The sequence below is a fragment of the Drosophila kikkawai genome, chromosome 3L (assembly GCF_030179895.1).
Source record: "Drosophila kikkawai strain 14028-0561.14 chromosome 3L, DkikHiC1v2, whole genome shotgun sequence".
Classification (NCBI taxonomy): Eukaryota; Metazoa; Arthropoda; class Insecta; order Diptera; family Drosophilidae; genus Drosophila; species Drosophila kikkawai.
The window spans coordinates 20110671-20129280 of NC_091730.1; the positions used below are offsets into that span (position 1 = coordinate 20110671).

General features: G+C 44.6%; 3 protein-coding genes across 6 annotated transcripts; 2 read left to right on the top strand and 1 right to left on the bottom strand.

Moving 5' to 3' along the window:
- Nucleotides 1-11: 11 nt before the first annotated feature.
- LOC108078759 (GDP-D-glucose phosphorylase 1) lies at nucleotides 12-1499 on the top strand. Its single transcript, XM_017172795.2, has 3 exons — nucleotides 12-486; nucleotides 543-1248; nucleotides 1300-1499. The coding sequence occupies exons 1-3, from the start codon at nucleotides 94-96 to the stop codon at nucleotides 1452-1454; spliced, it is 1254 nt and encodes a 417-aa protein (XP_017028284.1). The 5' UTR covers nucleotides 12-93; the 3' UTR covers nucleotides 1455-1499.
- LOC108078760 (queuine tRNA-ribosyltransferase accessory subunit 2) lies at nucleotides 1490-2911 on the bottom strand. Its single transcript, XM_017172796.3, has 2 exons — nucleotides 1773-2911; nucleotides 1490-1712 (listed from the first exon to the last, which is right to left on the bottom strand). The coding sequence occupies exons 1-2, from the start codon at nucleotides 2831-2833 to the stop codon at nucleotides 1520-1522; spliced, it is 1254 nt and encodes a 417-aa protein (XP_017028285.1). The 5' UTR covers nucleotides 2834-2911; the 3' UTR covers nucleotides 1490-1519.
- A 290-nt stretch (nucleotides 2912-3201) lies between these two features.
- LOC108078801 (serine-rich adhesin for platelets) lies at nucleotides 3202-18550 on the top strand. 4 transcript variants are annotated; one of them, XM_070284877.1, is made up of 8 exons: nucleotides 3202-3719; nucleotides 3827-6877; nucleotides 13159-13328; nucleotides 13447-13520; nucleotides 16259-16797; nucleotides 17076-17245; nucleotides 17305-17384; nucleotides 17445-18550. In XM_070284877.1, exons 2-8 carry the CDS (start codon nucleotides 5576-5578, stop codon nucleotides 17630-17632), a joined length of 2523 nt encoding a protein of 840 aa, XP_070140978.1. In that variant the 5' UTR covers nucleotides 3202-3719; nucleotides 3827-5575; the 3' UTR covers nucleotides 17633-18550. The 4 variants fall into 4 exon arrangements, 3 of the variants coding, with proteins under 3 accessions (XP_070140978.1, XP_017028359.1, XP_017028358.1); XM_017172870.2 differs by having other exon boundaries at nucleotides 4100-6877; XR_011444768.1 differs by lacking the exon at nucleotides 17445-18550 and having other exon boundaries at nucleotides 3203-3719; nucleotides 16259-16712.
- Nucleotides 18551-18610: the final 60 nt, after the last annotated feature.

An 18610-nucleotide genomic window follows, 5' to 3' on the forward strand; every position in this document is an offset into this window, starting at 1 on the left:
ACAGCTGACTAAGCCAGGGTTGTCAGATAGCCTAAACATTTCAAATTTATTGTATCTGTACTCCGTCTTCTCCATCCTTACAGCTTACCGGAGATGTTTTCGCGACATTTTAGGCCATTCTTCCGAAGTTACCGTCAGGGCTGGCGAGCTTTCAGCTCCCATTTCTGGAGATTTGTGGCCGAACCCGGTTTTATCGACAGGTGTTCCCTCAAAAGGGTGGCTACCCTGCTGCCGCTGGTCATCATCCGCTCCGCTCACTGCAAAAGCAAGTCGATAGAGGACCACGAGGGGAAAAGGACTTCCCGCAGGCGATCGATGAGCAAGGTCATGTATGAAATGAGCCTGGAGGGCAAAGCCCAGCGGTATCTCAATGACCTGAAGGAGAGATGGAACCAGCTGCATCGGACTCCCGGCTTGTTTGCATATCAGCTGAAAAATCTGCCACAAAGGCGAAGGATACCAGGCTCCCATGGCTTCTACACTGAGGTTAAATGGATAAAATACATATGTATTTAGCTGCTTTAATTCTCATCCATTTCCAGCTTAATACAGATCGGTCCCTGAAACGCCGCGGCCCTCAGACCATCGAGAGCTTGAATCCCGCCTTCAGGCCCACGAATTTTAACTTCAACAAAGTCAATGCCTCCGAGGTACTGATGACCATAGACGATTGCCACGGCAGTCCGGAAGTGCAGATGATTATTAATAAGAGCCCACTCACCCAGTATCACACTCTGATCTGTCCGGAGGTGTCAAAAAACCAAGTTCAGCGTATAACGCGTGACGTTCTGGCCTTCTGCATCACCTTCATGCGGAGCATCGATGACAGGAACATACGCATGGGCTACAACAGTCCCGGGGCCTTGGCCTCTGTCAATCACCTTCACTTCCATCTGCTACTGTTACCCCAGGATCTGTATATTGATAAAGTCAAATTGGAGACACTAGCCGGAGATTCTATTTTTCGCTTGAGCCGGCGGGCACCCACGGAAGCCATCTGTGTGGTATTCCGCGCAAAGGACACCGATGACGATGTGTCAGAGAAGATTGATCAGATTTACAAGCTGGCCATGTGGATGTGCCAGAACAATATGCCGCACAATCTGTTTATCACGCAGGATAGAAGTGCAAAAGGGCAAGGAGACGTGCAGGTCTTCATTTTTGCTCGGTCCAAGTACTGCGTAAGCAAGGACTTGGCAGACTTCAATGTGGGATTTTGCGAATTGGCTGGATTTATTCCGCTGCCAGGTGAGGAACTATACACCTATATAAAAATATTACTTAACAAGCCCTTGACAGATGCTGATAAAATGGAGAACCTTACGGAGCAACAGGTGCTTCACAGGATCCGCTCTGTCACTGGTTCAGCTCCCAAGGCTGTGTATGAGGAAATAACGAATATTGTCGAGGGAAGGACCACGGAATTCCCTTGGGAGCAGATCTTGGCAATGTGAAACCGAGTACAAAATAAACATCTAGAGGCTTTTTTAGGAACTTAATTTACTTCTCGATTATGGTATCACATAGCCGCTGCAGCGAATCCCTTGCCCATGGTGGCTTTAGTTATGACTTTGGTGTTGGCGGCAATGCTGTAATCCACTTGGGCGTCTCCGTTCTGTTTCCTCACTAGTTCCATCAGCTCTGGCATCTTGTCCTTGGCCACGGTCTCCCGTATTGTCTCAAAGAAGGCCATGTAGTGATGCAGGTTGTGACTGGCAAAAGGAAGTAGAATCATTAAAAGTTTTGTTTCAGTCCGTAACTTTTCTACTTACACCATCAGTAAAATGGGACCCAGGAGCTCGTTGGTTTTGTACAGGTGATGCAGGTAGGCACGCGTGTGCTTCTGGCAGGTCAAGCAACTGCACGTTTTCAGTAGCGGCGAGAAATTCTCCTTGTTGGCATCGTCAGTGACATCCAAGAAGGGAACTTGCTTCTCGCCAGCCTGCACAAAGCAGAATGTTAAGGCTTTGAAGTTAAGAGCGGCACAGTAGGCATAGGAGGTGTCAAATATATCCATTCCCTGCGCGATGAGCTCCAGTATGGTTAAGGGAGTAAAGGCACCGGGCAACAATCGCGGCTTGTCCTCCTCCAGCTGCTTTACACAGTGTTCCACAATGGGCAGTAGTTTGTCAGTGTCTACTGTGGTTGCCGTCAAGCCATTCGTGTGGAATCCCTCTAAGATGTAGCCCCCGTAGCTACCCGCCGGTTGTTCTCTAGCATGCTTAATCGACTGCGTCCGGGCAAAAGTGTTGTATCCGCCTACGATGGGAGCAAGTAAAGTAGACGGTACCTTTCCGCGTTGCTCGTAGATGTAGTGCATGAACTTCTCTGTCCGGTCCACCGATTTCTGCACCCTTTTCTTGGCACTCTCCGCATTGGTGTCCGCATCACAGAGTCCTTGGTAGATGTCTGGCTTAATGCTGGCCACCATTTCCATGTAGCGCTCCGGAGTAAGGGACTCCCTTCCCCTGCGCGTGAAAAGCGGTTGTATGTCCCGGTCGTTCCCACCCGAAGGCGTCGTTTCGCACGGATCTCGCAGGAGCAAGACATTCAAGTGTCCGGGAAAGCCAACATAATCGCTGACGCCCCGATCTCCGCTATTCCACTGGGCCAGGGCCTCGGCCATTTGGTCCATTGTGGACAAAGTAAACTGCAGCACCTGTGGCTTCTGGCTAACATGGCTCTCGAACACATCTGCACTGAGCCACGGAATGCTGCCGCCTTTTGTAGTCTGCATAAGGAGCGGCGTCCTCAGCTCGGGGCCACCCTCTCTAATCCGGAGTTGGCCCAGGCGGCCGGAATTCTTAGTGATGCTTTCGATCGCAAATTTCATGCCGGTTTTTTATTTATATTTTTATTTCTGAATCGCGCACGTTTTAATCGAACGAGTCACCGATAACGATAACAGTCGCTGTTGCCAGTCTAGCTATTTTACATAACAAATGTCTCAAGCTGGTCGCCTTCAAAAAAGGGTTATAACCTTTGATTGTAGTTTTAAATAATTTACGCTACAAAAAAATGAACTACAATCGAACATTTTCTGTCGAAATTAAAACCTGGAATCCCCAAAATTTTCTTAACGATTCTAGCTATTCTTCGCACCGACTGCAGAATTTCAGTCTGGCAGCTCTGGTCAGTTGGCGCCCCTATTCTCTTCCCTTTTTGATTTGTTGTTGTTGCCCTGTTTGCTGCTCAGTTGTTTTCAACTTTTCGGTCTGTTCGCTTTTCGTTCGGGGGCTTTTGGGGGCCTGTTTGGGCTCTTCTCTGGCGATGATTTTATGTTGTATGCGCAGCGCACTTGATGGAAATTGTTGTCATTGTTTCGGTCGCATTGCCTCACTGTTTTAGTTTCGAACGCCGGTCTCGCTCGCACTTGTTGGGGGCAAGTGTTTGCGGACTTGTTCCGCAGCGGTAATAAATTCATATAAATAACGTTGTGTGTGTGTTCCGTTCTGTTCGCGTCGTTCATTGATTTCCTAATTAAGTTTATAATTAAAATGAATTGAAAAATTACTCACATGCCAGTGTGTGCGAGTGTGTGCATGTAGAGACATGTAAATTTGCTGCCCGCGCGTGAAAGCCTGTTAAATAAGTTATGTTATGTACTTACAAGTCCCCGTATGTGCATATGTAGATACATAAACATGTATAATAAATAAATTGGATTCGAAAGCGAAATTGTGCCAAAAACATTAGCAGCAACAGCATCAGCAAAAGAGGTAATTAGAATAACAATAATTTAGAGACGGCGTTTTTAAATTGATGACTTCCTTGTGCTTGCCGTCGTACATTTGTATGCACATTTCTACATATTTATAATTAAAAGCAATTATATTTATTCTGCGAACAAACGACTATAAAAATTCCTCGACGAGAAAATTCGAGTGAGATAAAATCGTAAAATACCGCTGGAAGTTTAAAAATTTCCTGCTCTCCAGGGTTGCCAACTACCCGAACAGCTGTGGCCTTGAGACTCGAAGATCGCTGCCTTTGCCTCGCTGCTACCTGTTCCAAATGTTTTACGGCCCAAAAGAGTCGTAAATGTGAAGCTGTAAAATTACGCACGGCCCATAAAATCGTACATTTATGCTCATTCCAGGTGGTCCTGCCGAAAACGCAGCGGAGTGGCAACTCTAGGCAAATGAACTGTTTTTACCTGCACAAGGCGCGAGACGAAGAGGAACGGGGCACAACGGATAATTTAGTGGAATTTTCAAAAATAGCAAAGCCAGCAACGGCGGCGGCAGCCATAATCCCCCAGCGAGCACAATAATCAAAGATTAAATCAGGTTTATATGGAAAGGGTTATAGCATGGCGCAGGAAGAAATACACGTTTCCTAGCGCAACAGCAACAACTACAATACCAACAACACCTACAACTGATTACACTCACACACTCGCAGACCCGAGAGAGCGCACGAAGCCGACACACGAGAGAGAGATATACCGAGTTATGCGTTGAATTTGACGAAATCAGAGTACGTGAATTTAAGTCCCATATTTTTGCGATACAAATATAAGGTGCTAGCGTCATCATTTAATAAAATGCTGATTTTTTCATAAGCAATTGACGTATTTTAAATTCATGACATTGCACTTGCCTTTAACGGCAGCATTTCAACAAATTACTGAAAGAATAAAGCCCCGCATAAACGCAGAGAGAGGAGGAAAGAGAGAGAGGGAGCGGAACTCACGACAAGGCTAGACGTGCATGAACGTTTTTCGCTCATTTTGCTTTCGTGTGTGTAACGGCAATGTCGTGTTTCGGAGCGGCGGCGAAAACACTCTGCAGCAGTAACAACAACAACGATAAGATTTTCCGTTTTTCCGTATGGAAGCAGTAGCGGCATTTGTTTTGAAAGTAAAGCAAAGGCGAGCAAGAAAAACGAAATATAAAGCAGAGGAAGACGGGAAAAAGCAACGCCGCTGCCGACCGCGCCTCGCTGTGTCCGTGTGTTAGTGATTGTCTGTCGTCGGTCTTATTACTGTCTGTGTGTAAGTGGGCGCGAACGTAAAGCCGAAAAGGAAGTGAAAATAGTGCAAAAAGGCCAAGTAATAATAATAATAATAAAATAGGCAAAACGAAGAGACAAGACCCAGACCAGTTTCGAAAAAGCGCCTATTTCCAGGGCCCGCTTATGTGCATTGGTATTGGCGTATGTGCGTGAGTCTCGCTCCATGTGTATTAGTGCGACCACATACGGGGAAAAGGCCTTTTCAAAGGAGCGAAAGGGAGCGAGAAAGGCAGTGCGCGAGCGAGCAATAAGAATAATAAATTACACTTTGCTATAATAAGAAAAATTTATACATACACACACACAAATGTACGGCGGGAGAGGCCCACACACACATGTGCCCCCAGTGTGTGGAAAATTGTAATAAAATATGAACCGCAAGAGCAGCAACAGCAGCACCAGCAGCAGAAAAACAAGAAAAACTAACTAAAAAATAAATAAAAGTCAAGAGAGAGAGAAAAAGAGAGAAGTGAGAGAAAATATATATATATATTTCGAAATCGCATGTGCCATTTTGTAAGCTTTAAAAACCACAGTATTAACAACCGAAATCTGAAAAATGTCCTGCATATCGAGCAACTTTAGCTCCTTTTTTCTCAATTCGCTCAACGATCCTTCAGAGTTTTCCAAGTACTTGAGCAATGGCGAGCTCAAATGCTCGAATTTCGAGGAATTTCAAGTGTTTGGCTGCGCAGGCGCAACGCCGCAGCAGCAGCACCAGCAGCAACAACAATTGCAGCAGCTACAACAACAACAGTATTCCACACACTCACACCTAACCAATGGCGGCAGCGCAACAGACTTTTACGAATCAGCAGCAGCGACACAGGCAACAGCAGCAGCAGCGTTAACGTCGCAGCGGGAAACCTGCGCGGGCAGTGCTGCATCCAGCTCAGGTAGCACCGTTATAGCCGATACCAGCGTCGCGGCGGCGCCGACGTCGGTAGCAACACCCACAGGATCTTCCGTTTCTACTGGTGGCGCAGGAGGTGCCGGAGGATCAATAACGGCAACCCCCCTGCTCCCCAGCAATCGATGGCCCACGGCTGTGGCCACGCCCAACGGCCATGCCTCCGGAGTTGCAGCCGTGGGGGCAGCTGCAGCAGCTTCGGTGCCACAGCATTTTGATGGATCCTTCGAGTTTATCAAATACCTACGCCATTCGACAGACTTTACGCCCAGCCCCAGTCCCAGTTCGGTTAGCGAGGGTGCTGTCGGCTGCCCGGAGAAAGGGAAGTCGATGCTACCCGGCAGCACGCCACCACCGCCCGCCCAGTCGCCGGTGGCCGGTGGACTGATCGATCTGGACACGAGTACACCGCAGAAATCGAGATCAGCCTCCCGCAAGGTGGCCGCCTTGTTGTCTTCCGTTTCGCGGGCTTCCAACAGTCTGGTGGATACCAGCACTTCGGCCTTGGACGTCTTCGACCACGACTCGAAGCAGACTATTTTTGATCTGCAGCACATGGCGTCGAATGGATCCTCCAACTCAAATGAGTCTTCTCTAGAGATGCTCGCGTTTCCCAACTCGCACCTGAATGCCTCCAATTCAAACACTTCCTCGGAGGGAGCGGCCTGCGGGAGTGCGGGGGAATTTGGAGGCCTGCTAACCGGTGCCAGTTGTTCATCCTCGACGGCATCCTCGTCTTCGCATGCGCCAAAGCTTTTGGGTACCTTCGTGATCAAGGAGAACTTCGAGGTTCATCCATCGCACAAGGTTGAAGAAGGGATCTTCCAGCACATGAACAAGCTTCCCTCAAAAAAGAAGGACACGCTAAAGCAGCTGGGCGTTCGGTTCACTGGCCAGATGACGCTAACGGATAAATCGATTGTGGTGGAGAACTTTATCAAATTCTGCGAGGTAAGTTAGCACAAAACCTTCCCGGAGCCCCAAAGGGTGTGGGACTGGGTATTTAGCGAGTCGAATTTCCCTTTATAGCAAGAGAGTGTGCAAAAATTTCACCGCTCTCGCTCACTGCCCATTTCCATATGTAATTTAAATATTTGCACATATGTACACATTACGTATTTATTTTGATGATGGTCTGTGGAATAGGTTGGGGAAGGGTTGAAATGTGTGGGGTCTAATTAGGGTTGGTCAAAGGGGTAGTATTTCCGCTTGGAAGTGAATTACTATGGGAATTACCTTACAGATTTCAGGTATGTACATAATGTCAGATGATTAAAAATTTAGATTAATATGGGGAATAGAATTACTAATAACCTATGTAGCCCTAATGATACCCCCAAAGTCTTGCTTAAAGGGTACCTCATAATCGTTGAGCAAGAAATTAATTTATTCATGTTTTCCCCCCCATTTTTGTAAGCAATCTATATTAGATGAGAACAGAAAGTAAATTCAAATGGAATGGGGGTCAATTAAATAGTATAATGACAAGAGCTGATAAAACTAAACTAAATGCACGCCTTGAATTAAGGTCAATTTATCATTTCTCTTATCAAGCTAATACTAGTTCATATCTAGGTGAACACGTGGGGTATAAATTAATGTTGAATATTAACATTCTTATCGTATAGAGCATTTATAAGGCAATGGTTTGCCTGTATGTACATAAAACTATATAATACATAAAAAAAATCACGTATTTCGATGAATTCAGAAATCTCTTGTTTCGTACCCTCACGATTAGTATTTGATCTCTTTATAGTAAATTCTTTGTTTATAGGTTTCTAAATAAATTTGCAGAATATAATAAAAGCATAAAAAAGTATACTTAATCAACGCACTTCTGTGGCAATTAGCAATTGACCAAAGATTTATTTTAAATCCGTTTAAATAATAAAACAAAGGTTGTAGATAAACATTTTTAGTAGATTTAAAATCAATGGAAAGTGTTGGAGTATAAGTAAGCCTTCGAATCTGTTTTGAAATTACAGATATTGATATTTTCTGCGGTCCAAGCGCCTGTATAAATATATATAAAGTACATACCAATTTAGATATTCATAATATAAACATGCACCCTATCTATATCCTATATCCTATATCCAATATCTCACCCATACATATACATACGAATTCACAGGATTCCGTTCGGACCCCCTACTCACACAAATGTCATTATAAATTGTAATAACAGGAGCAGTGACGCCGGCGTCGCAGTCGCCGTCGGCGCTGACTGCAGCCAACCACAAATTCAGCATACAACTGTAATCATGTGTGCTTACTGTATGTGTGTGTGAATGTGTGTTCGTTCTAAACACCTATACATGGGGGTTAAGCCCCACCACCACCCGCTCCTGGAACATACACACATACACATTTGGCGCCCTTTTCAACACTATGGCAAGTCAACCCCAAACACTCACCACGCTCATTAAGCTCCGCTTTATCACACACAAACACACAGCATTCCCACCCACAGACAGAGAGTCACATCTAGATTTGTTGGCTTCGCCCCCCCTTGCTTCTCCTTCCTTCACTCTACAAAAGCACCCACACATTCACCAAACTATGTACAAAATGGCATTGATGGCATAATACAACAAAAGCAACAAAAACAGCGCGCAAAATTACGAAGGAGGATAAAGAGAGAGGAAGCTGAAGTAGAAGAAGCGGGTCGGGTAACCCTACCCCCCTCTATTACAACATTTTAGTTCTAAGACGCTCTCTGCTTCTACCTTGGTCCCTAACTCAAAATTGTTGCGCTCTCTCTAACGGTAGCTCTCTCCGGGCTCCCTCTCCCAGTCATCCTCCCTCCGCTCAAAACTTACTTGAAGGCTGATTTCTCCTGCTCGAAACTACCAAAGTGTGTGTGTGTGTAGTTATGCCAATGTTTATGTGTATGAGTGTAAGGCTATAAATGTGGGTGTGGGCAACCCCCAAAAAAGCTCAAGGCAGAGGCGGTTGCTATTGAGTAATTGTATGTTGCCCTCCCACTTCCTCCTACCCTCTTCCTTCTCGTATGCCACCGCCTCCGCCTTCTTTCCTTCCTCGTCCTTCCGCTGCTCCCTTGAATTCTTCTTTGGCTTCCACTCCTTAGACTCTCATACATACAATCATCAAGTTACTTGCCAAGGGAGCGGCATGATGGGGAAAGGGGAGAGTGGACTGTCCGTTAGCTGCTTGGGCATGTCCTTTTCCTTTGCCCGACTCTCTCGCTTTCGCTGCACGTACGAATATGTGTGTGTCTCTGTATTTTATCAACACATTTTATACATGTCTCTATCGGAGCGAGCGCTTAGTACAGTCTCAAATGCCTAAGTCAAACTTTATCTTGGACGTTGGAGCCAACGAAAAACCCAGACGTTTACAGTTCTTCAAATATTTTTCAATTTCGTACAGACTTTCCAAAAATTAATAGAGGGGCTTACATTTTTACAAGCAAATAGACCTTTTTTGTTTAAATACACTTTTTGATATTACAGAGCTACATACATATGTAATGTAGTAGAAATATTGACATTAGATTACCAACCTAAAGAAAAGTGATTGTACTACCAGGAGCTTACACTGAAATAAAAGCTTGAAAGAATGAAAAATTGACATTGAAAGCGTGTTACCGACATCGGCATGTAAATGTTTTGTTTATCCTAATCCTCAGTGCGCGGGTTTGTAAGCCTCTGGAAGTGTAGTCCTTAATCTTAGCTATTGTACTTAGCTACTTAAATCGTAGAACTTTCAGAAGTTCCACTGTAGTTGAGACTGTGAGTGTGTGGCCCCCAGCGGCAAACGTTGAAGGCTACTAAGTGCGCATGCAGTCGGCTCACCCACACAAATGCATTCCAGTTTGCCCAACTTTGGGCGAGCGTCTGTGTGTTTTGTGTGTGTGTAAAGGACAGCTTAGTGGTAGTGGAAAGGGAAGAGGGAGGGCCGAATAGGGGGTGGGCCATGGGCAGGTACAATGTCTCGGCTTCGCACAATTTACGCGCACAGACACAAACTCGCATATGAAGGGAGGCGCACATATGGGGCATTGATTATAATTTTAAATTATACATATGTATGCGGGCCACATACCGATATAACTGTACATGGCGCATATGACGACTATATACAGGATATACATATGTACATATGTAATGTATGTATAGAGGGCTCCGTATGTATATTTGTAACGCACACACATTAAATATTTAGGTTTTGTGCAACGTTTTGTCGCCGCTTTTGGGGACAAACACACACATAAAATTAGTGCTTGTTTTTTGAATTTAGAGCGCATTTAGAACAGGTTACCTTAATTAGAAAACCCCGTAATTAGTTGCCTAATGAAAGCTGAGGTGGAAAAAAGGGCGTCGAATGAGACCCTTAACCCTTTAAGGCACACCACGCACACCCATTAAAAGGGGAAAAACCTGTTAAACGGCCAGAACAACGGCACACACGCATTGAAGGAGAGTGAAAGTGTGAAAATTTTCCCCCAACTTGCACAAGCACTTAATGCACACACGCACACCCTCGACAAAAAAAGGAATCAAAAAATCATGGCAGCAACAGACGAAACATGCCGCTCCTGTGGTTGTTGCTGCTTCCCAGCACGCACAAGCAACACCCACAACAACGACAACGAAAACAAAAACACCGCACTGAAAGGAAAACAATTCACACTTGTCTCTCAATACAAACAACAACAAACCGCATCACACCACAGACAACAACCGCAATCCCGCCACACACGCACACACACAAGCAAGCAAACACCCAAACACCACACTGACGGGGAGCACCCACACACACATGTACACTGCGTCACGCACAAACACAAACCATGTCTGCCAATAAGTTTGTAAAAAGCAAAAAACAATGGAGAAACAGAAACCGAAACAGAAACAGAAAAAACAAACTGCAAACAGAAGGAGACGTAACGAAAACAGAAACGGAAAACAGCAACGAAAGCAACAACAAAATACCGCAACACATTGCCATTTGCTTTCATTCTTCTCTTCCTGGTAGTACGCTTATTTTTTGTTCTCCATTCCAAAACTATCTCTATGGTATTTAGATATATCGGGTATCATGAAAAGTATGACTTGCCTTACAAAAATAGTACTGCTCGTCTTCGAGGAATTTGCTGCATACTACTATCGTTGTCCTTGCATTAGCCCTAAAAAGTAGGCAATAAAAAATTCAAAAGTTTCGTATCAACACTTTCTTTTGCAAATACTCTAGATCACATCTACTTACGAGGTCGTTAACACTGCGTCCACTTGGGTACATTTAACAAGACTTATCCTTTTTTCGTATGAAAAGCCCAATAACGCTGGTGCTTCCAGGTGTTAGGCTGTTCGGGAGAGAAGTTATCATCGGAATTTTCTTTTTTGTAATAGTAGAGAGTATCTGCCGGTTGGCATATTCATCCTTTCATTGTTTTGTTATTTTATTTTCTCGCTTTTTGACTGTGAAACAGTTGAGTGGCCATGGGCGTGCAGTGGTTATGAGTGGGGCAGCACTCAGTCTGCCGGCTTGACAGCAGCAACATTGCGACGGTGCGCTGTCCCTCATAACACAGCAGAGCTCACCACAGGATGCCCAAACTCCTTCTCCCGCATAGTTGGCTGTTAATGAGACACCTGGAGAAGTGGCCAGGTGTCGCTCGCCTGTCATCACGCTGCCAGAAGGAGATGGAGAATGTGATGTGCCACTCTTATCATCCTTTACCCTCCGGCAGGAGTTTAAAGTTCTCGGCCCGCCACCAAAAAAGGAGAAGATGTCTCGTCACTCCTTTTTGCTCTATTGATTTTTAACATAATCAAAACCCGAAATGTATGTACGAATCCCCAGAAGCGCTTCCTTCCACACATGGGGGCAGAGCAAGAGCGAGAAGAGCAAATGGTGGTGGGTGTTGGGTAGACGGGGTGACGGGTGGTGGCAACCACTGGCGCACTGATTATGAGGATGTTGATAAGTTCCGACGAGCAAAGGACCAAAGCCGACGACGAACGAAGACTCACACTCGCACACACACACACACAGAGGCGGCCATTAAGCCGCTGCCTGCGCCTACTAAGGCTAGGAAAGCACACACAGGCATCGGCACAGACACTGACACAAGCGCACACACAACCCTTTCGGGGGTCCTTGCAAATACCCAGCCCCCGAACCCCATCCACCAAAGCCACCCCTCTTTGGGGGAAAATGGCTTCATTGAAAATGTTGTTTGCTTTTCTATTTGGGTTTGCTTTGCTGCCTTTTCTGCTTCCTTTTTGCGCTGCGCCCTATTCTATATTTTTACACTATAAAATATACATTGTAAGGGTGTGGGTCCTGGTTGCCGGATGTGTGTGTGTGTGGAGCTTTAGCTTTGGCATGTTATTCAGGAACCATTTCCCCGAACCCCGCTACCCCACAGCCCCCCCGTTTTACCCACTCAGCCCAACGTCCTTTTGCAAGTTTTTGGCTTTTGTGTAAAATTTTCGTTTTAAACTTTTGCGTTGTACACGAATTATAAGTTTTGATTAGTAGTGGGCAAAGTTTTCGCCTCGCATGTGTCTGTGGGGTTTTCGCCATCCCACATATATTTATATATGTATACATATATACTCGTCGTAGTACATTATGTAACGTCAAATACATATGTGCAGTCATAGAATTTGACGTCAATGAATACACATGCACAGGAGTAACGTGGAAAACAGCCTAAAAGTAGAGGAAATTATGCTAAAAAGTGGCATAAAGGGGGTTGGGTTCCTCCTCAACACCAAAGGTGTAAGTTATTTCAAAACTAATGGAAGGGTGGTTAGCGTTGCATTAGATATGGTTGCGGATGTGGGGTAACCAGTAGAACCGGTATGTCTGGAAAATTAATTTTCCAACTGGCGTCTGATTTCTAATTGAATTTTTTATTTATTTTAACAATCTAATTAGAAGTAAACCACGAGTTTCGGAAAAAACCTTGGTAAAATTTTGAATTAATAATAGATATAACGTAAATAATGTATAATAATTAATCAACAGGAAATATACGCAATGAGACAATAAATTTAACACTAAAATCCTGTGCCTTAAATTCTCAAGTACGAATTCAGTGACACATTGCGCTGAAACCATACAAAATTATTCAAACTTAAGTTGATTTTCTTTGGACAAGACCTTTACCTTGTAACTTAAAGTTAATTTCTAAGTAACAAAAGTTAGACATTACTTTCCTTTCTAATTTCTTATATATATTCTCCCTCCCACAGGAATATGATATCAAGGATCATAGGCCGTGGCTGTCGCTGAACCAATGCGGCCTAAACAAACCCGAACAGATCAAGTTCGCTCGATATCTGGGACAGGGCCTGCCGACGTTCACGCTCTTCTGCATTTATAGCAATTTTAAGAATCTGTTTTGCACCAAACGCACAGAAATGTGAGTAACTCCACACGGGCACACGGCTACCCGGTCGCCCGTTCCGGATAATTCAATATGCTGCTGCTCCTAAAAGCATGCTTCTACTTTAAATTGATGAATGTCCTGTTTCTTGCAGCTACACGAAGGACGGCTACAATCTGCCTTATATACTCGACAAAACCAAGCGCTTCCTGGCCAACACAACAGCTGGTAAGTGAGAATCTATATCTAAATATAGGTATAGGTATTAGGTATAGAGATAGACCCCGACCCCCTAATCCGCCGCCCCAGTCCCACCGAATCCCGTGTAGTGCAAATGCAGCAGCAACAGCAGCAGCAGGCATCGTTTTCGTCGTTGTCGTCATCAAACCGAAAGAATGTATTCGGGCTGAGGAAAATTAATAAAAAAAAAAAAAAAGAGAGAAAAAGAGAGGCGAATGTGCTAAATTTTAAAAATATATACACTCGAAACCAGAAGAAGTGCTTACATTCATTTTTATTATTTCTTCTTGCCATTTTTGCACTTCTCATTTCTATTTCTATATGTTTCGTGCACTTTGTGTTCTTTTTGGTTGTGTTTTAAGAAGCGAAAATATCGAAAAGAAAACTACAATCTGGCCTGCCTATTTTTGCGAAATTTTTGTCAAAATAATCCACCAAACAAAAACCCAAACGAAAAAAAACAATTTTAATTTTTGACTTCAATTTGTTTGTTTGTTTCCTCTTTCTTCTTCTTTTTCCACGCATACGCTTTCAATCACTATAGGCGACAATGCCAACAGCAACAGCAACAACATCACCACGAACAACACCAGTAACAAGACCAACAACACCACAACAACAACAACAACACCATCTACACCGGTCAAACAGACACCTCAACAACAGCAGCAGCAGCAATCCGAGCAGGAGCTGCTGGCCCCCAATTCACCTGCCACACCAAAAGCAGCCACAGCTGGAGGAGCAGGAGCCCTAGGAGCGGGAGCAGGAGCCGTCACGCCCACACAGGCGACGCCACGCACAAGGCCTGCCACGCCCACGATGCAGGGAGGAGGAGGAGTAGGAGGAACAGGAGCAGCACGAGCTGTAACTCCAACAACGCCACAGCAGCAGCACCTGCAACAACAACAGCAGCAGCAACACCAACAGCATATGCTGCAACATCCACACACGCACCCGCATCCTCATCCACATCCGCATGCCCAGCTTTCACATCCGCATTCGCTTCCACATTCGCACACGCATCCCCATCCTCATCCACACCACATGCAACCGGGCACGCCCACCCGCAGTCCAGCGATGGCGCCACAGCAGCAACATCCCCAGCTGCCGCCTCATCCGCACCATTATCCCCCGCACCATCCACACCATCAGGCGCCGCAACACCATGGTCATCCGCATGCCCATCACTTTGCTGCCTATGCCTCGGCCCACGGGCATCCGCATCAGCAGCAGCATCCCCAGCAGCAGCATCATCCGCACTATTATCCGCACTCGCCCCATCCACATCCGCACGCGCATGTCCAGCATATGGCGGCCATGGGTTATCCAGGAGCAGCGCCACCGCTGCCACAGCAGCAGGCAGGAGGAGGAGGAGCAGCATCAGCAGCATCAGGTGGTGCTGCAGCCGGACCCAGTGGAGGCGGCGGCGCCGGCGGAGGAGGAACCATGTGAAATTGGGGTCGGCGTGGCGCCAAGGATAACGGCGGAGGCGGCGGCACCACCTGTTGACACTCCTTCTCCTCGCGTAGGCTGTTGGCAAGGATTCGGGATGAAGGATTCTGGATTCGGCCGCACCCCAACGTCCTCCTACCCATCCTGTGTCCTAGATTAGTTTGTCCCGTTGATGTGCATCGTCATATACTATTTTTATGTGTACTCCTCCTCGTTTTAGTAAACGTTTCGTTTATTTTAGACTAATTTTACACAAAACAAGCTTTTTGCCAAATTTTTATAAAACTATATGCAAATTTTTTGTATAACGTTTGGACGACAATATCACAAATTGTTGGACAACGATCGATCATTATTGAAACCCCCAAACTATGCAATGTTATTCCTTGAAAAGAGATTATTACATTTTACACAACACACACTCACAAAATACACAACCTCACACATCACACTTTTACACACACTCACGAGTATAGAAAATCATACTAAATGCTATTTAATATTATGGTAATAATATAATAAATATATATATAAATATATATTTTAGTAAGCCAAGAACAAAATGAAATGTATGTTATATGTAAAACCACTCCTAACTAAAAACACACACAACATACGATATATATGGAAATTGTTTGCGAACCCAGAAAATATATACAAAAAAAAAACTAGATTGAGAGAAAATCGAATCGATTTGAGATTTTTTATTGCCTGCGTCGTCGTGCCTCTGCATTTGCGCTCAGTTCAAGTTCAATTAATTAATGGAGAAAAACGCACGCTCCCTTCTCCTGGGGTTAGGTTTTCAAATTCAAAGAAGCAATTGCCATATTGCAATGATTGGTAATAACTCTTTCCTCACCTTGTGATTGGTTGGTTATACGCAAGCCGTGGAGTAGTCAGAGCCAAGGATTACAGGGAATAATGCAGTGCATACTTTATTAAAAAAATCGCCTTTGTTTTTAAGCTTTTTTAACAATGTCAATAAACTTTACTGCATTATTTAAAATGAAATGAAAATTGCATGGTAATTAGTGAAGTTTTTAAAATATAAATTAATATTATTTTATTTAAACGTAGGTTATTATATATGACAATCTTTTAAATAGGCCCTCAGTTATTATATATATTTTATGTTTATTTTAGGCATTTATTTAAAGTTTAAAGTTTTCCAAACTCAAATCAAATATAATTTAAAAGGCGATTTTGCAAAGATCCTTGGAGTATATATGGCAGCTTGCTGAGTATCCTCCTGGCATTACCATTCTCTCTTGTAGACCTCAAGAACATGGCCGCCGCCAACGATGGCTCCCTGGAGTTCGCCTCCAGTGGTGGCAACAGCAGCAGTAGCAGCAGCAACAGCAACACGAGCAATAGCAACAGCAGCAGCAGCGGGGCCGGCATTGCCAGCAGCAGCAACGTCGTGCCTGGAATCAATCCGCCAGCCTATGTAACGGCTCCGCCGGCACAGCAGCAGCAACATCCGCATCCACATCAGCATCCGCATCAACAACATCAGATGGCGACCATGGATCCGCGGTACGGCTGTGGGGCACCTGCGCCGTTGCTGCCACCGCCGCTGCCAATGCCGGCACTGGGACCACCGCCGCGATCCCTGGAGCAGATGATCATCTACGAGAACTTTGACGTGCACGAGACGCACCGGATCGAGGACGGGGTTTGCACACACATTAGCCGCCTGCCGCCCAAGAAGCAGGAGCTATTGAAACAGTTCGGTATACAGAGTAGTAGCCAGCAATGTCTGAGCAATTATGAAAAGTACATACTCATCGAAAACTTCATCAAGTTTTGCAATGTGAGCAAAAGTGAATCGAAGGAGCAGAAAAATAAGACGTGGAGCAGGATCACGACCCACTGTAGCCTTGCGGAGCTTTGTTCTTTGGCCACAACCCAATTGGCGATCGAGAGAAGACAAATTGGCATCCATTGACTATTCAAAATTGCATCCTCATTATTCAAACCAAAGATCATTGAACAAGACTCTTGCCCCAGTCTCAGGACTCGAGCGATTCTAATATATTTTCTACTCTTCTATTCCTTATTTCTCTTTATTTGTTAACATTACCGAAACAGGAATATCAGATATCCGATCATCGACCCTTTTTGGACTTCCACGAGAGCGCTTTATCCAAATGTGAACAACTTAAATTTGTACGATATCTGGGCCAGGGGCTATCCAATCTGACGCTAAACAAGATCTACGTTGCTTTCAAGGAGCTGCTGGGCAACGGCAGGCCCGAGAAGTGAGTTATGCCGAGGGATGGGCCCAAAATATTGGTATATTTATGGCTTTTCTTTACAGAGCTAGCATGGAGGGCTATAACCTGGATACTCTGTTGAAGAAGAAACGCAAAAATTTATACAATCGCATGCATGCAGCTGGTAAGGATATGGATTGATAGATAGTAATCTATACAAGCTAATACCCCTCATCTCTTTCAGCTCCCAGCATCGACCTAACCGCCTATGAGGCATCACAGGCCCAGCATAATCCACAAGCACACCTGGCCACGCCACGCCCTCATCACGCCTTCGCCGCCTTAAATGCGGTGACGCGCAGCGAAGTATGCAACGAATTGACGCACACGGGCTTGCAGTACAGTTACGCCGCTGCCGCAGGACCTCGGTAAAATAGTGGCCGCAGCAAGGGCTTGTATCCTGGAATCCGCAATAGATGATCAGATCGCACACATATACATATACATACATACTTCTTCCTGGAACTGGACCAGTAACTGTTGTGTCTTCAAAATAATGAAAAACAAAAAAAGAATTGTTAAGCGAGAAACCATTGAAAACTAAGTGCTAAATTAAAGCGGCAGAACGTAATACCAGGAGACACTAGTAAAATTAGCCTAAATGTTAACAAAATTAAACTTTAATCGAATGAAATTCAATTAAGCCAACCCAGAAATTAACACACGCAAAAGCCGGCAGGCAGACAGGAGAGAAAGGATTAGATTAAGCCCAGAATAACCATATACAATATACATATATACGAGTATATTATATACACGGTACAGGAGTTCCACAGGAATGGCTATGGTTTTGAAAAGCAATGCCCCGCAGTTTGCAAAGAAATATTTGTATATCCCACATTTCCAAATCCAAAGGCAGTTCTGTGGGTCGCCTGATAAATACATATATATATATATATTTCTGTAGTTGCCATAGCGCATAGGGTGCTGCACACACACACTTCCACATGGCCAAAATCTTGGCCAGAACTAAAATATAACCTATATAGCTTCGGTTTCCAGCCATATGACCCCCGTATACCATGTCCCCCAGACCGCATTAGCTGGATTAGCCTCTAGATGTAAGATGAAGGAAAAGAAATACCAAATCAAAAACGACCTCCCAATGAAAGTTCCCTAAAAAAAAGTATATAACTAGTAGAGTCTATAGTTCGTAAGTGGAGACAAATTTTTAGCATAGAACTGGCGGGGGCGGTTAACAAAACTAAATATTCCTATATACAATATACAACAACAACATATTATATACAACAAGAAGCAGCATCAAATTCAAAGTGGATTATACGCAAATCAAAGGCAGAATACCAAAAGCAAACATAGCAATTGTAAATGATATATATACCAAAAATA